This window comes from Schistocerca americana, chromosome 10 (genome assembly GCF_021461395.2).
Source record: "Schistocerca americana isolate TAMUIC-IGC-003095 chromosome 10, iqSchAmer2.1, whole genome shotgun sequence".
NCBI lineage: Eukaryota > Metazoa > Arthropoda > Insecta > Orthoptera > Acrididae > Schistocerca > Schistocerca americana.
Window position 1 is genome coordinate 198,065,233 of NC_060128.1, and position 18,424 is coordinate 198,083,656.

Sequence of the window (18,424 nt, forward strand, 5' to 3'; positions counted from 1 at the left end):
AGGAAAACTCCACTCAAGTATAAATATTTCCTTGGCATCGATGTCATTGTTGAATAGAACGGTCTTCTTATTTTGAAAGGCACTGTTGGCCAGTGCTGTTCTTCTCTCAGTTTCCGTGAGACATGTATCATTTACCTCCAAAATGCTACCGAGACAGTGAAATTCGGTTCCTTCCTGGATTAGCTCACTGCCTGTTCTTACGTCAATTTTACCTCCACTTGTAACTGTAAGTTTCTGTCTTGTAGGTTTTTCGCCTTTAATTTTGTTATCTCTCCATTTAAGATCTTAAGCTTTTTATTTAGTTCTTTCTCTGAGCGTTCCACTGTTGCAACGTCATCAACAAATCTGATGCACTAAATGCAAATACTGTTAATTTTGATTCCAGTCGCCTTTCCGTTTCAGGGCGTTCCTGCAATGTAGCGCTAGTCCGATGGGAGTATGTAACCAAACGCCATTTGTAATCAACTGATTAGTGTGGCATTCGCGTCTTTCTGACTTGTGTGCGGTGAGCGCGGAAGCGTGAGGTATGGAAACGCTATTACCAAATGCGTCCGAAGTGGACCAACGTGCTGTTATTCTTTTCCTGGCTGTCGACGGATAAACACCAACACACACTCACTGGTGAATGAAGAATGTGTATGGGGCAGCATGTCTGTCGAATGGTGCGCCAGTGCTGTGTCAGTGCTGCATGATAACTCAGAAGTTAGTCTTGATGTCTCTCCATGCTATTATTACACCTTTGATCCCTTGAAAAAGACTTCGGTGGTTCTTGACGGAGGAAGACGTGCAGCGGGCAGTTACGGACTTCAAGGTCGTGCGTCGGAAGGGTGATTGCCTCAATGCTCACAGCGATTTTGCCTATTTGGCATACGGTGTGTACGGCCTTCGAACTAAAACTTTATAATGACCCAGTTCTAAAATGTAAGACTGGGCCCAGTACGGAACCTTGAGGAACGCGCGCATTGATAAAAATGTGAAAGTTTGGAGTACTTCAGTTGTGTCGTTACGTCGATGTAGTGCTCAGTGACGCGAGCCCGCGACCAGTGTTGTGGGTACGCCGCCCCGCGCCAGCTAGAGAGGCGGCGGCAGAGGGCTTATCCGTTAGGTCGGCCGCCCGGCCGCCATATGCGTGGAGCAGCCGAGGCTCGGCTTCCGCCACGTGAGCGACTGCGACTGTGCCTGCCCGTCCTCTGACAATGGGCCGGAAGCAGCAGGGCGTGAGCTGCAGCGCCGATCACCTCGCACACACACACACACACACACACACACACACATACACACAGTCTGCTCTGTACTCTACTGTAGCAGGCGGTAGCCAGCTCCCCTCTGCTCAGTCGCACACGAGAGCTATCCGTAAAGTTAGGAACGATCGGTCGCGAAATTGAAACCACAGTGAAAATCAAAACTGTCTTATTTGGCACAGTTAGCTACACCTTCCAGCCACTTCTCTACGTAGTCGCCGCCCCGACTTAGGCATTTCTCGTAGCAACCTTCCAGTGCCCTCGTCATAGAAGGCAGCGTCCTGTGCTTTCGCGACAGTTTTCTATACTGGACTGCAGCTCGCTGTATGTACCAAAATGTCGTCTTCATTCACTTGACCAGAGATGAACATCAGAGGGAGCCAATTCCAGGCTGTATGATAAGTGATCAAACCCCTCCAAAACGCTGCAGTAGCGTCCTCGTTGGCCGTGCAGTGTGCGGCCGAGAATTACGATGGAGAAAGAAATACGTGACAGTTCCCCGCCAGGTTAGCCGAGCGCGCTGACGCGCTGTTTTCTGGACTCAGGTAGGCGCGCCGGCCCCGGATCGAATCCGCCCGGCGGATTAACGACGAGTGCCGGTGTGCCGGTCAGCCTGGATGTGGTTTTTAGGCGGTTTTCCGCATCCACCTAGGTTAATACTGGGCTGGTCCCAACGTCCCACCTCAGTTACACGGCTAGCAGACACGTGAACACATTCGCACTGTTCGCAGACAGTTGGGGTACACTAATTCCTTCCCCGGGGTAAGGGGTGGCGGCAGGAAGGGCATCCGGCCACCCCTTCAACTAACATTGCCACATCCGATTAACCATGCCGACCCTGCGCAACGCCGGCTGGGGTGGGCGAGCGGTTCTAGGCGCTGCAGTCTGGAACCGCGCGACCGCAACGGTCGCAGGTTCGAATCCTGCCTCGGGCGTGGATGTGTGTGATGTCCTTAGGTTAGTTAGGTTGAAGTAGTTCTAAGTTCTAGGGAACAGATGACCTCAGATGACCAATTCGCCTATCATATGCGTGACACGCTCTCCCCTATTTCTCAAAAATACGAAATGAGCTGCCCTTCTCTGAACTTTTTCGATTGTCTCCGTCACTTGTACGTGATGCAGATTCCACATGGCACATCAGTATTCTAGTAGAGGACGTACAACCGTGCTGTTAGCAGTGTCCTCAGTAGAAGTGTCGCACCTTCTGAGTGTCCTGCCAGTAAATCGCAGTCTTTCATTTGCGTACCCCACAACATTATCTAAGTGCTCCTTCCAGTTTTAAGTTATTCGTAATTGTAATCCCTAAGTACTTAGCTGAATTTACAGCCTTCAAACTTCAGTCATTTATCGTGTAACCGATATTTAGCGCTTTCCTTTTACTGCTCATGTCGATGACTTCAAACTTTTCATTACTCAGAGTCAACTGCGACTTTCCGCACCATACAGATATCTCGTCAAATCATGTAGCGATTGGTTTTGATCGTGTTGATTTTACAAGACGGTAAATGACAGCATCATTCTGCAAAAATTATGTAAGAGATATGCTCAGATTCTGTCCTATGTCTTTTATGTAGATTAGGAGCAGCAGACATATTGTAACACTTCCTTGGGGAACGCTAGAAATCACTTATGTTTTAGTCTATGACTGTAGGTCAGTTACTACTGTCTGTTGGGTTTCTGACAAGAACTCACGAATTCAGTCACACAACTGAGACAGTACTCCAAAGGCACGCAATTTGATTGGAAGTAGCTTGTGATGAACGGTGTCGAAATCCACAGACATGGAATCAAGTTGATATCCCGTGTCGGTAGCACTCATTACATCGTGAGAGTAAAGAGCTAGTTGTGTTTTGACAAAAATGGTATTTCCTGAATCTTTGTTGGCTATTTGTCAATTGATCGTTTTCATCGAGGTGATTAATAACGTTGGAGCACAGTGTTTGTTCCGAAATCCTACTGCAAATCTACTTTAGTGACATGGGTCGACTACTCCTGTTTCCTTTCTTGGCTACTGCTGTGACTTGTGCAACTTTCCAGTTTTCGGGTACGGATCTTTCTACGAGCGAGCGGTTGTATATGGGTTTTAAGTATAGGCCTGCTTTATTAGCATTCTCTGAAAGGAATCTGATTGGTGTACGATCTGGAATTGGAAGCCTTGCCTTTCTTAAATGTTTCAAGCTGCTTCGCTTCACTGAGTATCGTGTTGGCAGTTCCTCTTGATTCGAATTCTACAATGTTTACTTCGTCTCCTTTTGTGAAGACGTGGATGCAGGACTGCGGCTGATGCGGGTAACTCGTAGAGCGAAGATAAAAGCGGCCGTGGTTCTTCCTAAAAATTTTATCGTTTAAGGAACCAGTTTCGACGCCTAGTTAGCGTAAACTTGAGACCCCTGTACATCAGAAATCAATAAATGTAAGCCCGATGTACAACTGTCGAGGATATTGTAAAGATAGAGTAAAGTCAGTTCAAATTTATTAAAAAATTTCCAACACATTCATGTGTAGATATAGTGTTAAATACGCAAATGACGTATAGTACGAGGGCTATACGCAAAGTACATTACGTTTTGGAATTAAAAATAAATAAAGTATTGGAAATTTTTTTAATTATGTTCAGATGAAAGCCACACTTAAATACTACTTTTCTACATAGTTGCCATTTAAATTAAGGCACTTATCGTAGCGATGGACGAGCTTGGAAATTCCTTCGTCGTAAAATTCGGCCGCCTGCGCCTTCAACCACATGGTTACCTCTTCTTGAAGCTGTGGGTCGTCATCAAAACGCTGCATAGCCAACCACTTCTTCATTGCTGGGAATAAGTGGAAGTCGCTCGGTGCCAGGTCGGGACTGTACGGCGGATGAGAAAACAACTCCCACTTAAAAGATTCGAGAACTTCACGAGTGGCATTTGCCGTGTGGGCCCGGGCGTTGTCGTGAATCAGCAAGATCTTTGAGCCCAACTTTCCCCTGCGCTTGTTTTGTATTGCTCTTCTGAGGTTGTGCAGAGTTTGGCAATACCTTTGAGAGTTTATTGTAGTGCCTCTTTCCAGGAAATCCACAAAAATCACATCTTTTCTGTCCCAAAAGACAGTCGCCATCACCTTCCTTGCCGACATTGTCTGCATGCATTTCTTGGGTTTTGGGGGGGAATTTGTGTGCCCCCACTGCATTGACTGCAGTTTTGTCTCGCAGTCCACATGCTTAACCCATGTTTCGTCACCAGTAACTATGCGATCGAGTAATGAGTCGCCATCTTTCTCGTAAGCGTCCAAAAACGTTAACGCTGCAGCCATTCGCTGATTTTTGTGAATCTTTGTCAAGATTTTTGGTATCCATCTTTCACAAAACTTGTGGTAACCAAGCTTTTCGGTAATGATTTCGTGCAACAAACTTCGTGAAATTTGTGGAAAACTCATAGAGAGTTCCGTCATTGTGAAGTTACGGTTTTCACGGACCGCGGCATCGACTTTTTCGACAAGTTCGGGAGTCACTATGCTGGGTCTTCCACTTCGCTCTTCGTCGTGAACGTTAGTTCGACCATTTTTAAATTTTATGACCCATTGACGCACTCCACCTTCAGTGATTATGTTGTCCCCATACACTTCACAAAGCTACCGATAGAGTTCTATCGGTGTACAGTTTTTTGCAGTCAGAAACCTTATTACAGCACGCACTTCACACTTCGCGGCATTTTCAATTAACGCTGACATTTCAAACTGTCACAGTAACTCAACGGAGTACAGCACGAACCTCTCACTAGCACGGCAGGATGCCGACTGAGCCATGACACCAATATGGCCGCGCTAGCCCAGCACCTAACGGACACAAACGAAAACGTAATGTAATTTGTGGATAGCCCTCGTAATATAGGCATACAATCAGATAATGCTTGGTATTAATAAAACAGTAGAAGAGAAATATAGTAGAAGTGAGTGAGGTAATATACAAAATGAGATGTATGAAATGATAACAAGTAAGTAATTCGTTTCAGTGCAGAGGTAAACACGCTGGGATAGCGATATCCACACACACAGATGGCGGTAGTGTCACGTACACGAGGTATAAGAGGGTAATTACTTTGGTGGAGCTGTCATTTGTACTGAGGCGCTTCATGTGAAAATATTTCCCAAGTGATTACGGCCGCACGACGGCTCTTAACTGAACGCAGAATAGTAGTTGGAGCTGGATGCATGGTACACCCAAGAGTGAGCTGAGAATTACTTATTTCGGTCATTACCTCTCACCCCTAGCAACACAGTGGCCGACAACCGCCACTTAACGACCGAGAGCCGGCCGCGGTGGCCGAGCGGTTCTAGGCACTTCAGTCCGAAACAGCGCGACTGCCACGGTCTCAGGTTCGAGTCCTGCCTCGGGCGTGGATGTGTTTGATGTCCTTAGGTTAATTAGGTTTAAGTAGTTCTGAGTTCTAGGGAACTGATGACCTCAGATGTTAAGTCCCATAGTGCTCAGAGCCATTTAACGACCGAGAGCAGCGGCGTTTACAAAGAGTTGTCAGTGCTAACAGACGAGCAACTCTGGGTGAAATAAACGCAGAAATCAACCTGGGACGTATGACGAACGTATCCGTTACGATAGTGCGGCGAAGTGTGGCGTTGATAGGCTGTGGCAGAAGACGACCGACTAACAGCACCGTGTCGCCTGTAGCGCCTCACGTGGGCTCGTGACCATATCTGCTGGACTCCAGACGACTGGAAAACCGTGGCCCTGTCAAATGAGTCCTCAACGCGAAAGCTGATGGCAGGGTTCGAGTGTGGCGCAGATCCTACGAAGCCATGGACCCCAGTTGTCAGCAAAGCACGGCGCAAGCTGGTTGGTTCAAATGGCTCTGAGCACTATGGGACTTAACTTCTGAGGTCATCAGTCCCCTACAACTTAGAACTACTTAAACCTAACTAACCTAAGAACATCACACACATTCATGCCCGAGGCAGGATTCGAACCTGCGACCGTAGCAGTCGCGCGGTTCCTGACTGAAGCGCCTAGAACCACTCGGCCACCGTGGCCGGCAGTGCAAGCTGGTTTTGGCTCCATAATTATTGTGTTTACATGGGTCACTGAGTGGAAATAATTCTTTTCGGCTAATTGGAGACCATTTGCAACCATTCATAGGCTTAATGTTCCCAAACAACGATGCAATTTTTACGAATGACAATGCGCCACGTCACCAGAGCACAACTGTCCGCAATTGGTTTGAAGAACATTCTGGCCAATTAAACGAATGATTTTGGCGATCCAGACCGCCCGACAAGAATCCCTTCGTAATTTATGGGACATAATCGAGAGTTTAGTTCGTGCACGACACCCTGCATCGACAACACTTTCGCAACTATGGACTACAGCGGCATCATGGCGCAGTACTTCCGTAGGGGACTTCCAACGACTTGTTGAGCCCATACCACGTCGAGTCCCACTGCGCCGGAAAGTAAGAGATTCGATACGACACTGAGTGGTGTTCCGTGACTTTTGTCACGTGAGCGTGTAATGCTACACATTGTCTCAATATAGTGATTCATCACGAAGTGAGACGTAAAAAAAAAAAAATAAAAAAAAAAAAGTACAGAGATATCGCAGCGAAGGACTGATTTTCGCGTTTTCCGCTACAGGCCTCATACTATTCGCAGTTGTTGTCAGAGAGCCGGTCTGCCACCTTCTTCTGACCACACTGTGAGCGTCTATTACTACGCCGTATGACGGTGCATTGTTGCCTCACTGTTCCAGCAACTCAGCACCCATTGTTGTACTGTTTTCTGACATTACAGTAATTTTGCTTCATCTTCTCTGCATTTACTTATATTGATGTACATTTAAAGCACGCTGGAATCATAAAACCCGGTCCAAGTCGGAATCTCTTCATAGTACAGTTACGTTATACTAAAACCACGGTTCGATAATTTTGATAGCGTACGTAAATGGCGTAGTAGATGGCGGAATTACCGGTAGTATTGGTAGAGAAAGAAACTTAAATGAATGTGTAAAAGAAAAACTGGGAGGCGACGACTTCTCATAGTTTGTTTGTTTTGCTCATAATTAGAATAGCATATCGTTGAGTGTTAGTCCACTGAGGAGTTTTCATCCTTAAAAATATAAATTTCATTTTATAAGTGGACAAGAAGAGAATAGAAGCTTTCGAAATGTGGTGTTACAAAAGAATGCTGAGGATTAGATGGGTAGATCACATAAATAATGAGGAGGTATTGAATAGAATTGACGAGAAGAGGAGTTTGTGGCACAACTTGACTACAAGAAAGGATCGGTTGGTAGGACAAGTTCTGAGGCATCGAGGAATCACCAATTTAGTATTGGAGGGCAGCGTGGAGGGTAAAAATCGTAGAGGGAGACCAAGAGATGAATACACTAAGCAGATTCAGAAGGATGTAGGTTGCAGTAGGTACTGGGAGATGAAAAAGCTTGCACAGGATAGAGTAGCATGGAGAGCTGCATCAAACCAGTCTCAGGACTGAGACCACAACAACAAGTAATAGTAAAAATTAACTGATCACGTAACAGTTGCGCTTAAAGGTAATGAAACCAATTACTTTTGATGCAAGTACAGTGTACGTGCACGAACATAAAAAGTACATATAATTATTGTTGTTATTTTTTACTCAATAGTATGTTCCTCCTCATGATAAAAGCGAATAGTTTCCTGTTATTAGGGATAACGCAAAAGCTCTTTACGAATAACAGAAGTTCAAAAATGGTTCAAATGGCTCTGAGCACTATGCGACTTAACTGCTGAGGTCATCAGTCGCCTAGAACTTAGAACTACTTAAACCTAACTAACCTAAGGACATCACACACATCCATGCCCGAGGTAGGATTCGAACCTGCGACCGTAGCAGTCGCTCGGTTCCAGACTGTAGCGCTCAGAACCGCACGGACACTCCGGCCGGCGAATAACAGAAACGTTGTATATAAGTTCTACGAAGTGCTGAAGCAATGTTTGATGTACTTTTGGTTTGCGTTTTTTTTTTTTGTTTTTTTGTTTTACCTTTTGTTGAGGAAATTGCGTTTTCTAGAGCTATTTGGTAAATCTGTACCGTTTCCTTTATTTTTATTGTAACGTCCCTCTGTTTGGCTTTACAAATCAACAATTTTCGAGCAAAACGTGAATTAAACGTCGACAGTTTGTTTTGCTGTAAATACTGTTTATCTTTAAGTAGTCGACCGGACAATAACTACATAGAAAAAAATTGTTCCGAAGGTTGCACAGCGCTTTTTATATCCTCACTCAGTTTATAGACGGTTCAACATTTCAGTTTTAGGGGAATCTAGTAAGACGCCGGTCGCACATCTAAAGAAAGCGATCGTTATGAGCGCCTGATACGGATGCAACACACTTAACGTACAGGTAACGTTGGTACGCCATTGACTGAGCAAAGCTACTAGGAAAACCACGGTACTCTTGTGGTAGTCTACGATAGCCTAAGGAAGCTTTACAGCTCTAACGTACAGTCAAACACATTCCCATACACAGTAGTGATAGCGGCAAATAGTCTTAGATTGTGTACGTACAGGACCAGACATACAACACTTGTAGCGTTGGCTTCATCTCTGACCATTCCTCGCCGTCCAGGACAACGTATTGGGCTCTCTCACTCGAAAAGACTTCGAGACAGCCACATATGTCAGAAGGTATTTGTATGCCCCGATGTTTGTTTCCTGTATTTAGCGTGGCATATGAGGAAACGCCTTCAAGCAATCTAGGAATAGTTGTGAGCGGTATTGGGTAATGCGTTAGACGAGTGGTGGTGTGACTAACGAAAGTCGCCATTGTGAGTGAGGAAGCATTCTGATGGTGCTACATGCAGCTGTGAGACACACACGGGACAACAAAGAGCGGAATATTCCGGCGGGGCCAAGTATAGCCGGCGTGTGCGTGTCGATGCCAAGTGCGCGCACTGCTCTGTTGCTGCCTGCGTAACGCACTCGCTGCCGCCAAAGCGCCTGGCGTGCCGCAACACGCACACATACTCTCCTCTCCCATCTCTTGCGCTCACCCCATCGTCTCCTATTACAAGTCTTCATTATTTTCCGTATCTGCCTCATTTCTGCCCTTCTACTCCTCGTTTTTTCCTCGCCTCGTTTTTTCACCCTTTCGCCGTTCATCTTTCGTTTCCCTCCCCCCACCTTTTTCTCCCCTCTTTTCCCTGCCACAGCACCAGCTTTCCCTCCCTCCTCTCCCTTTCCCTAATACCATGGTACGGGGTGTCCGCAGCAGAATGTTCCAGTTGTAAATTTTAGTAGTGTCATGTGTGACGGTTGCAGAGTGTTGCTACAACGACACAAAGAGGAAGTCAAACATTTTTAGATAAGCGTATGTATAAGTGCTGGTGTTCTTCAGAGACGAGGTTATCGTCAGGTGCCCCAGGGAAGTGTGATAAGACCGCTGTTATTTTCCGTATACATTAACGATAGGGCGGCCAGGGTGGGCAGTAATCTGCGGTTGTTTACTGGTGATGCTGTTGCGTACGGGAAGGCGTCGAAGTTGAGCGACTGTTGGAGGATACCAGATAACGTAGACAAAATTTCTAGCTGGTGTGATGAATGGCAACGAGCTCTAAATGTAAAAAAGTGCAAGTTGGCGCGAATGAATAGGAAAAACAAATCCGTAATATGTGCATACAGCATTAGTAGGGTCCTGCCTGACACAGTCACGTCGTTAGAATATCTGTGTGTGTGTGTAACCCGTTTCAGAGCGATATGAAATGGAACTAGCGTGTGAGGATTGTGGTAGGGAAGGCGAATCATCGACTGGGTTTATTGGGAGGCTATAGGAAAGTATAGTTCATCTGTAAAGGAGGTCGCATCAAGGACGCAGGTGCGACCTATTCCTGAGTACTGCTCGAGTGTTTGGGATATGTACCAGCTCGGATTAAAGGAACACATCGAAGTAATTCAGAGACGCTCTGCTGGATATGTTACCGGGTAGGGTAGTTTCGAACAACACGGAAGTTTTGCGGAGATGCTTCGGGGACTCCAATGACAGTTCCTGGAGGGATTCATTTCGTATTGGGAAAATTTAAGGAACCGACATTTGAGGCTGACTTCAGAGCGATTCTGCTGTCGCCAAAACGCGTTTCACGTAAGGACCAGAAAAGTAAGACACGAGAAATTGTGGCTCGTACAGAGGCAAATAGACTGTTGTTTCTCCCTCGCTCCATATGCGAGTGGAACTTAGTGGTACATAGTTCCCTTCATGACTCTTCGTATGTTGGCTTGTGGAGTGTCGACGTATGTGTAGATGCTTTGTTGCTTTCCCGCTTGCGCTGCAGCATACGTAAAGTGTCGACTCCTCGGCGGAAAGCGTGTTCTGCAGTTTGCTAGCAGTGATCTGTAATTTCAAGTCAAATTTGGTTTTGTTTGAAGTTTAATTGTGATCCCCCATGTGTCAAAAACATCCACCAGCGATATAGTCAGCTCGAAACGACCGGATTTGTTCGTAAAGTGGAAAGCACGGGACGACAAAAGGTATCTGAAGAACACGTTGACCTTTGTAGTCCTAAGAAGTCTGTTCGGAAACCAAATGTTGAACTTCAGTTGCGAAAGATGTCAGTGTGGAAAGTTTTAAGAGATCGTTCACGCGTTCATCCATACCGGTATAAAACCGGATCACTGTGGTGTACGTTGTTTGGCCGACCGGTTCTAAGCGCTTCAATCTTGAATCGTGCGATCGCTACGCTCGCAGGTTCGGATCCTGCCTCGGGCATGGATGTGTGTGATGTCCTTAGGTTACTTAGGTTTAAGTAATTCTAAGTCTAGGGGACTGATGACCTCAGATGTTAAATCCCATAGTGCTCAGAGCCATTTGAACCATTTTGTGGTGTACGTTATAACTTTCGCAAGTGAAATGTTGCTGCGGGAAGACTACTTTCTTGACCGCGTGCTGTTCAGTGATGAGGCAACGTTTCATCTAAGTGTGAATGTACATATCCATAATGTTCGTATCTGGGGGTAAGGACATCATCATGAAGTTGTGCAACATGAGAGAGGTTCCGCACTGTGCCACAACTTCAGCTGTACGGACCATTTTCTTTTCGGCTTTTCTCGATATGCCGTCAGAGTTGCTCGTTTTCCAAGTGGAAGGTGAACGCGAGAACTTTATTTAGCAACAAGATGGAGATCCACCTCATCGGCATGTCTCTGTACGAGAGTGGTTCAACGTCCAGGTCCCTGACCGTTGGGGTCGGTCGTGATGATCAGTACTTCAGTGTTCTTTTCAGCTAGCCTCCACGTTCACCTGACCTCACACCGTGAGATTTCTTCCTTTGGGGCTTCCTAAAAGATCGTGTACGCGCTTCGGCACTTCATAATGATTTACTAGAGCTGAGACACAGAAATGAAGAGGATAGGCTATTATATGCTTTACTCCGGACTAGTTAACCAAAATGTGGGAAGAATTGGATTTTATGTTGAATAAGCACCGTATAACTAAAGGTGCACATTTGGAACACTTTTAAGAAAATCTGTGTGAGTTTATCTTCAGTTTGATGTATTATATCATTACTGTCTGTAATTATGTGAAATTGACTTTATACTTTCTATTACTTAATAATCAACAGCATTAAATGATTCGTGAAATTATTTATTAGAACTCTGTCTTTGGCGGTAACGTTATAAGAAAAGTGGGTCCTATTTCTTTTTGTCTGAGGTATAATCTACTTATTTTCGTATAACTCAAGAATGATAACAATAATGTTAATTTTCATTTACTTTAAAACTGCAAAATAGCTTCGTCCCACAGTTACCGTGGAAACAATTCGTTTGGTATTTTATAGACCGTGAAAAGAAATGACGTTTACTTTCGTAACAATTGCACTAACAAAAATTATAGTAGTTCGAGCAAAATAAATGAGTGCTGGTTCTAATAAATGTAGTAAGTAAACAGTAATTACACACAAAATGGCTTTTGAAATATTCGCGGACCAAACGAAAAGCTTTCGTATTTAATTTCCTCATTTGCTGTAAATGAAATCTCTTTTTTATGTTTATCCAAAATGAAAGAGGATCTTCAAATGGCGTAATCGTAACACGCAGTTTATTTTGTTTTAATGAACAGTACGTGTTCACATTTATTAACTCAGCTCAGCGACAGTGATAAAGAAAGACCTAATTCCCATCAAGATCCAATTGTAAGAGAATAAGAGCGCAAGCGAGAGCTAAAGAACAAGAGATATTTTAACACTCCTACATGTTATTTTATAATATTCTAACAGTGTTGCCGTGCGTAATTTTATCAGAGTACTAGTTAGTAGATTCATGAATAGCTGTATTACATAGATGTTTCAATCAGTAAAATCAGATATTGTTTCACTTAAGTGCACTAGACGCTGCCATTTAGTAATTATTTCTCTCGATACGGGGCACTGTATGATTTGCTGTAAATAACCTAATTTAAGCTGTTACGGTATACCAATGAAACGGGGACGTTGTTTTATAGACAGTCTGTACTTTCTCTCCCCCTTCTTGAGTTTTCTTCCCCCTCGCTACAGTATCTACTCACTTTCTCTTTCCTCTTCCTGAGTTCTCTTACCTGTTCCTACTTTCTCCTCTTTCTTCCTAACTTATCATCTTTCTTCCAATTTTCTCGTTTCTCTTCCTGCTTTCTCTTTCTGCTCCTTTCTGAACTCCTTTCCTAATTCCTGTTTCCTCTTTCTACTTTCTGTTTCGTCTTCATAGTTGTACTTAAGCTTTCCTGTTCTCTTTTTCTTATTACTAATTTTTCTTTCTCCTTACTACTTCTCCTTCACCATAGTATTTTCTCTTTCCCCTATCTACTTTGTCTGTTACCCCATCTTACTTTCTCGTCTTTCTGCGTACTTTTCTAACTTATCGTCTTTCTTCCCGCGCTCGCGTTTCTCTTCCTGCTTTCTCTTCCATTTCCTACCTATTTTTTTGTCCTCCTACTCTCTCTTCTGTCTTTTCACTTTTACTTCACCTTCCTACTCTGTCTCTTCCTCCCTACTACTTCTCCTACTACCTTCCCTCCGCCCTCCGTGCCTACTTTCAAGTGACTTCTGGGCCCTCTGTGACGCGGCACCCGCCCTTCTCGTGTTGCAGACTCGTTCGTGAACAGCCAGGAGTGGACGCTGAGCCGCGCGGTGCCCGACCTGCGGCTGGGCATCGTGGGCAGCCTGGCGTCGGGCAAGTCGGCGCTGGTGCACCGCTACCTGACCGGCTCCTACATGCAGGAGGAGTCGCCCGAGGGCGGCCGCTTCAAGAAGGAGGTGCTCTGCGACGGCGGCTCCTACCTGCTGCTCATCCGCGACGAGGGCGGACCGCCAGAGATGCAGGTAGGCAGCGAACATGTGTACCGTGCGTTTCCTCAAGTCTTACACGCGGATTGACTCTTGTACCGATATTTCTTTCTGACAACCTTTCAGCCATTCTCAAGATGAGTCGCTTGCAAGATTTTTAAAGGACTTTACTCTGTGGAGTAAACACACATGCCTCAAAGATACTTTTGGTAGCGATAACATCACAGTGTAAGAGGTAATAATATCCTGGATCCACTCCCTGTACCAGAGTACAGGCGCGGCATCTCCAGCTTGTGTCTCCGAAACAGATGTTCTGGCACTTCTGCTAAGTTCTCCCTCAGGAGTTGCATCTTCGAATTGCATAACACATTCGAAAACCATTATCGCCTCCACTTATCAAAGGTTGTTTTTCCGCGCTTTTCAGAAGAAAAGATTCCTGTGACTCTCGTTGCATGGCCATCGTCATTGGCCAGATACGCTCTCTTTTTGTTTTCTTTAATTCCTTTGTCTTTATTGACGTCGACCATCCAGCTAATAAATAGATACTTTTTGCATTTTTATTGCAAGTTGTAAAAAAACAGATAATGTATATATGCAGGCTGAAGCGAGGAATGAAAATTTGTAGAGAGACCGGTTTTCGAACATTTTGGGCCTGCTTGCTGACTAGAGAGACGCTCTAACCAGTACACCAACTGGTCACAGTGGCCTTGCATTGAACTATCGTAGCACGCCGTCCCCCTCACTCTGGATTCACATTCACACCTCAGCCCTCTCGGTGTTCCTCCTAAACTCGAACAGCTGTGCTGCGTGGCACAGTGGTCAGCGCATCTGCCTAGCTAGCAGGAGACCAAGGTTCGAATCCTGACGTCGGTACAAATTTAACATCATAGATGATTGAGACCTGAAAAGGTCTCTGGAACCATGTAGTTTCATTTTATAAAAACAGAAAAATTTTTCGTTGTTACTTCCTAAAGCTGCTTCTGGTACATGCTTGCGAGCTGATTCCATGTTAGTAGATCACCGTTCCCCTGCCAGGCTAGATGGAAAACCGCCTTAAAAACCACGTACACGCTAGCCGGCGCACCGCACCTCGACACTAATCCGCTCTGGACGCAGCGCGCTAGACCGCGCGGCTATCCGGGTGGGCGAGAAATGCATGCTTGAGTGTAAATGCAGGTGCTAGCCAAGCATGCGTACTGTGCTGTTGTATTTGACCAAGAGTGGCTCCTCTGCAATGTCGTCAATGCGGTGCAAGTACTAGAGGTGCAAGTGAGCCGATTCAGATAGAGAGCCTTGCACAGGATAGAGTGTTCGGAATAAAAGCTGCAGCACCACCACCACCACCAACAACAACAACAACATCTTGCGTACTTTTTTTAAGGCGTCTTGTTCCATAAAAATTTTTCTGTTTCTTGAACCATTTTATCCACAGAGACCGACGTGAAAATGATCACAAATCGTCGTAATGAGTCATCAACAAGAAATGCTAGTGATCAAAGATTAATAAGATTTCTACATCCAAAAGGGTCTTTTATATTAAGTCGTAAAACTATGCAATTTATTTTTGATGTGCGTACTGTACGTATCGGCTGCCGTTTGACATCCACTGCTCAATACAGTCTTCCTCTACACTTTCCAACGATTTAGAGACGTGAGCCCTATGCATTTGTCTCCCTTCTCCATGTCTTCTGATGTCGTCTGCTCACCTCCATCGTGTGGGTAATTTTTCTTATACCTAAAAGTGCCAGAAGGAAGCGTGTTGGTCCATCTGCATAGGGTACGAACCGTGTCCATTTTGTTCTCATTGCCGTTTGCTGCGTGATCCATTTGTTTGCCTTACTGCAGTTCCCAAATTGTATCCACACGTTGCCAGTTGAGCAACCCTCAGTTTCTGATTGCTCATCGCATTTCAAGTCTGCAGCAACTGAAACGTTTTGACAGGCACTGTCTGAGAGTATAGGGAAATCCTCCTGAGCTTAGCTGACAAAGCTCGGCGGTAATTGGACGATCTTTACTCGAAACGCTGTTGAGGGAGTTTAGAGAAGCAGCATTCGCGACGGACTGCAGAGCTGTACTACTTGCTCCAACGTCCACCTCGCGGTACGGCTCTAGGGACACAATACGGAAGGTCAGGGCAGGTACGATTGCACAGAGGCAATCGGTTTTCCCTCGCTCCGTCTGCGGGTGGAACAGCAAAGACACAGTTTAACTTATTTGTTTTGAAAACCTCCCACTACGAATTTTACCGCTGCGAGCTCGGTTGTGCTGAGACTGCACGCCGTGTGATGGTCGCAGATGGAGTTGAACCGCTGGGAAAACTTCGCAGTGTTCTGCAACTTGCACTCGCCTGCCGTCTCCACTCCGTCGTCCCCGTGCGTTGACAGGTGAGGCGTCGGTTCGGGATAAAGTACTGCCGTCTGAAGTGGACTGCTACCATACATAACTCGGACTTTCGGGCTAAGGCAAACTATTAAGTGACGTAGTCGATAGCAGTTACTGCATTCCGACATTGTCGTTGGGTGAAATAACAAAACTACTTTCACAAAAATCGTTTGCTAGCAACGATCAGCGATATATAATCAACACGCAAGATGTCCATCCGTTTAGCTGAGTTATCAGCGCGTCTGACTGACATGCAGCGGGTCCAGGTTCGATTCCTGGCCGAGTCGGAGATTTTCTTCGCTCAGGGAGGGGGTTCTGTGTTGTCCTCGTCATCATCCCATCATCACCGACGTGCAACTCGCCCGATTTGGCCGGGATTCCCGGCCACGAGTTCCATACCACCACTTCATGTCAACACTCCAGGTTACAAGAACACTTTTCATGCACAGTGAGCACCAAATAACTCTCCTAAGCAATTGCTCTGCATTGCTCGCTGTCTCTCGAGTCCATACGCAGTCACACAGCGGCCAGGAAGCTTCCTGTCGTGACTGGTTTGAAAATGCGAATGAGTGCAGTTGAGCATTGGTAGAAACGTGGAAACATTCAGTGGATTGCCTGGCAGCGTATTCCTACGCTACCGAATGTCTAATACTTGTCTCGTAAACACGTGACCACACACATTCATATAAATCAGATATAGGCCCTAGTGTTGTAACTCCGTGTTGTACACTGCCCAGCCACATTAACGTAACCACGTGTCAATAGCCTACAAAACCACCTTTTGCGGCGGAGACGGCTGCGATGGATGCAGGAAGACAGACAGCGGTGCCGTGGCGAGCTGCGCTGGGTCCAAGGCACGAACATCTTGATCGAAGTGGTCCCACAGTTCCTCGACTGGGTTTTAATCCGGACAGTATGGTGGTCAGGGGAGTACGGCAGACTCATCCTGGTGCTCGTAGAACCACGCACGCACACTGCGAGCTGTGCGACACGTTACATTGTCCTGCTGCTAGATGCCATCGTGACGAGGAAGGACAAACTGCATCCAAGGGTGGACACAGTCCCTAAAGAAGATGCATATTTGTGTTGATACGTCGTGCCTTCCAGATTCACGAGAACACCCAGGGAATGCCACGAAGACATTCCCCACACCATAACGCTCTCTCCTGCATCTCGGACATTTTGGTTTCGGACGCTTCACGCTATATACTCCTACGACGACGTGGCTCACCTGAAAATGCCACCTTTCGCCACTCGATGGGCGTTAGTTGCAGTTTTGGCTCGCAAATTCTGGCCTTCATCGCCAATGAACGGCAGTCAGTAAGGGTGTATGAACCAAGTGCCTGCATCAGAGGCCACACACAGCAACTGTTCGCTAAACGATCGTTGGGAGACACTGTTGGTGGCCACTTTTCCGTAAGGGCTGTCAGTTACTGAGCGGTTGCACATGTGTTTGGGCGCACACTTAACCGCAGCCGTCTTTCACCGCCGTCATCTATCGGTTTTGGACAGCACCATTTAGCCGTGCACGGTGTACTTCAACTATGGCGGCCGTTTCGGAAATACTTCCACCCTGGGCTCGTAAGCCAGTGACCACGCCCTTTCGGATGTCAAATAAATCGCTCCATTTCCACAAGACGACAACGACTGCACTGTTTTTGGCGCCTCCCCGACTGCTAGTACTGCCACCTGTTGTCTGTCTGTGGTTATTGCTCGTTCGCGTTGAACATAGGTGGTGCTCACATTAATGTGACTGGACCATGGTATAGGCACACAAAGTGCCTTTTACAACTACAGTAATTGTAATTAGACCGCTCTACACATTAAAAGAAAGTTTTGCTTCTTTAATGTATTTTGATGTGCATCCACAGTTTTCATCATTCCTTTTACTAATCCGTATTATTATTATAAATGCGAAAGTAACTTTGCCTGTTACGCTTTCACGACTAAACCACTGAACCCATTTTGATGAAATTTGGCATGCAGTTTATCTGAACCTTGAGAAAGAACATACGCTACTTTAGAAAGTGAAAATAACAAATACAGAAAAAGCCCCTAAGAAGGTGGACAATGAAACACTCGTTATCACGCCAGTGAATGAAAACAATGTTAAAAAATTATTCAGTTTGTTGCATAGTGTACAGGTTGTATACAATTTGTAGCTAATTCACGTCCATGATTCTGGTCACCACGGCCCCCGGCACATCGCAGCACGTGCTCCTGTGTTGCACGTTGGGGTAGTTGGAGAGGGGGCAGACACGTGACTGGGCAGCCGACGCACAGTAGCTTGCTTGCTCAGCATCACTCACCGTAGCAAAGCTAACGATAAGCGGCGCGTCTCAGGGGAACAGCTGAAACATAAAGAAGTAAAGTGCGTAAAATCAGGGCCGGTATGTGTAGTGTTAAACTTAGAAGGCCATCCCCCCCCCCCCCCCTCTCTCCACACCTAACCACTTTCTCCATAGAGTATCTGAAGGACGCTGTCCAGACATGAATTTTCGAATGCTGTACAACACACTTAA

At 45.8% G+C, this 18,424-nt stretch overlaps 1 protein-coding gene across 1 annotated transcript in view; it reads left to right on the forward strand.

Annotated features, from left to right (window-relative positions):
• Nucleotides 1-18,424, forward strand: part of LOC124552388 (centaurin-gamma-1A) — a 321,735-nt gene that overhangs the window by 101,389 nt on the left and 201,922 nt on the right. Inside the window, exon 2 of the mRNA XM_047126650.1 lies at nt 13,324-13,556. Coding sequence (XP_046982606.1) covers nt 13,449-13,556 — 108 coding nt within the window. The 5' untranslated portion in view covers nt 13,324-13,448. The remainder of the gene's footprint in view (nt 1-13,323; nt 13,557-18,424) is intronic.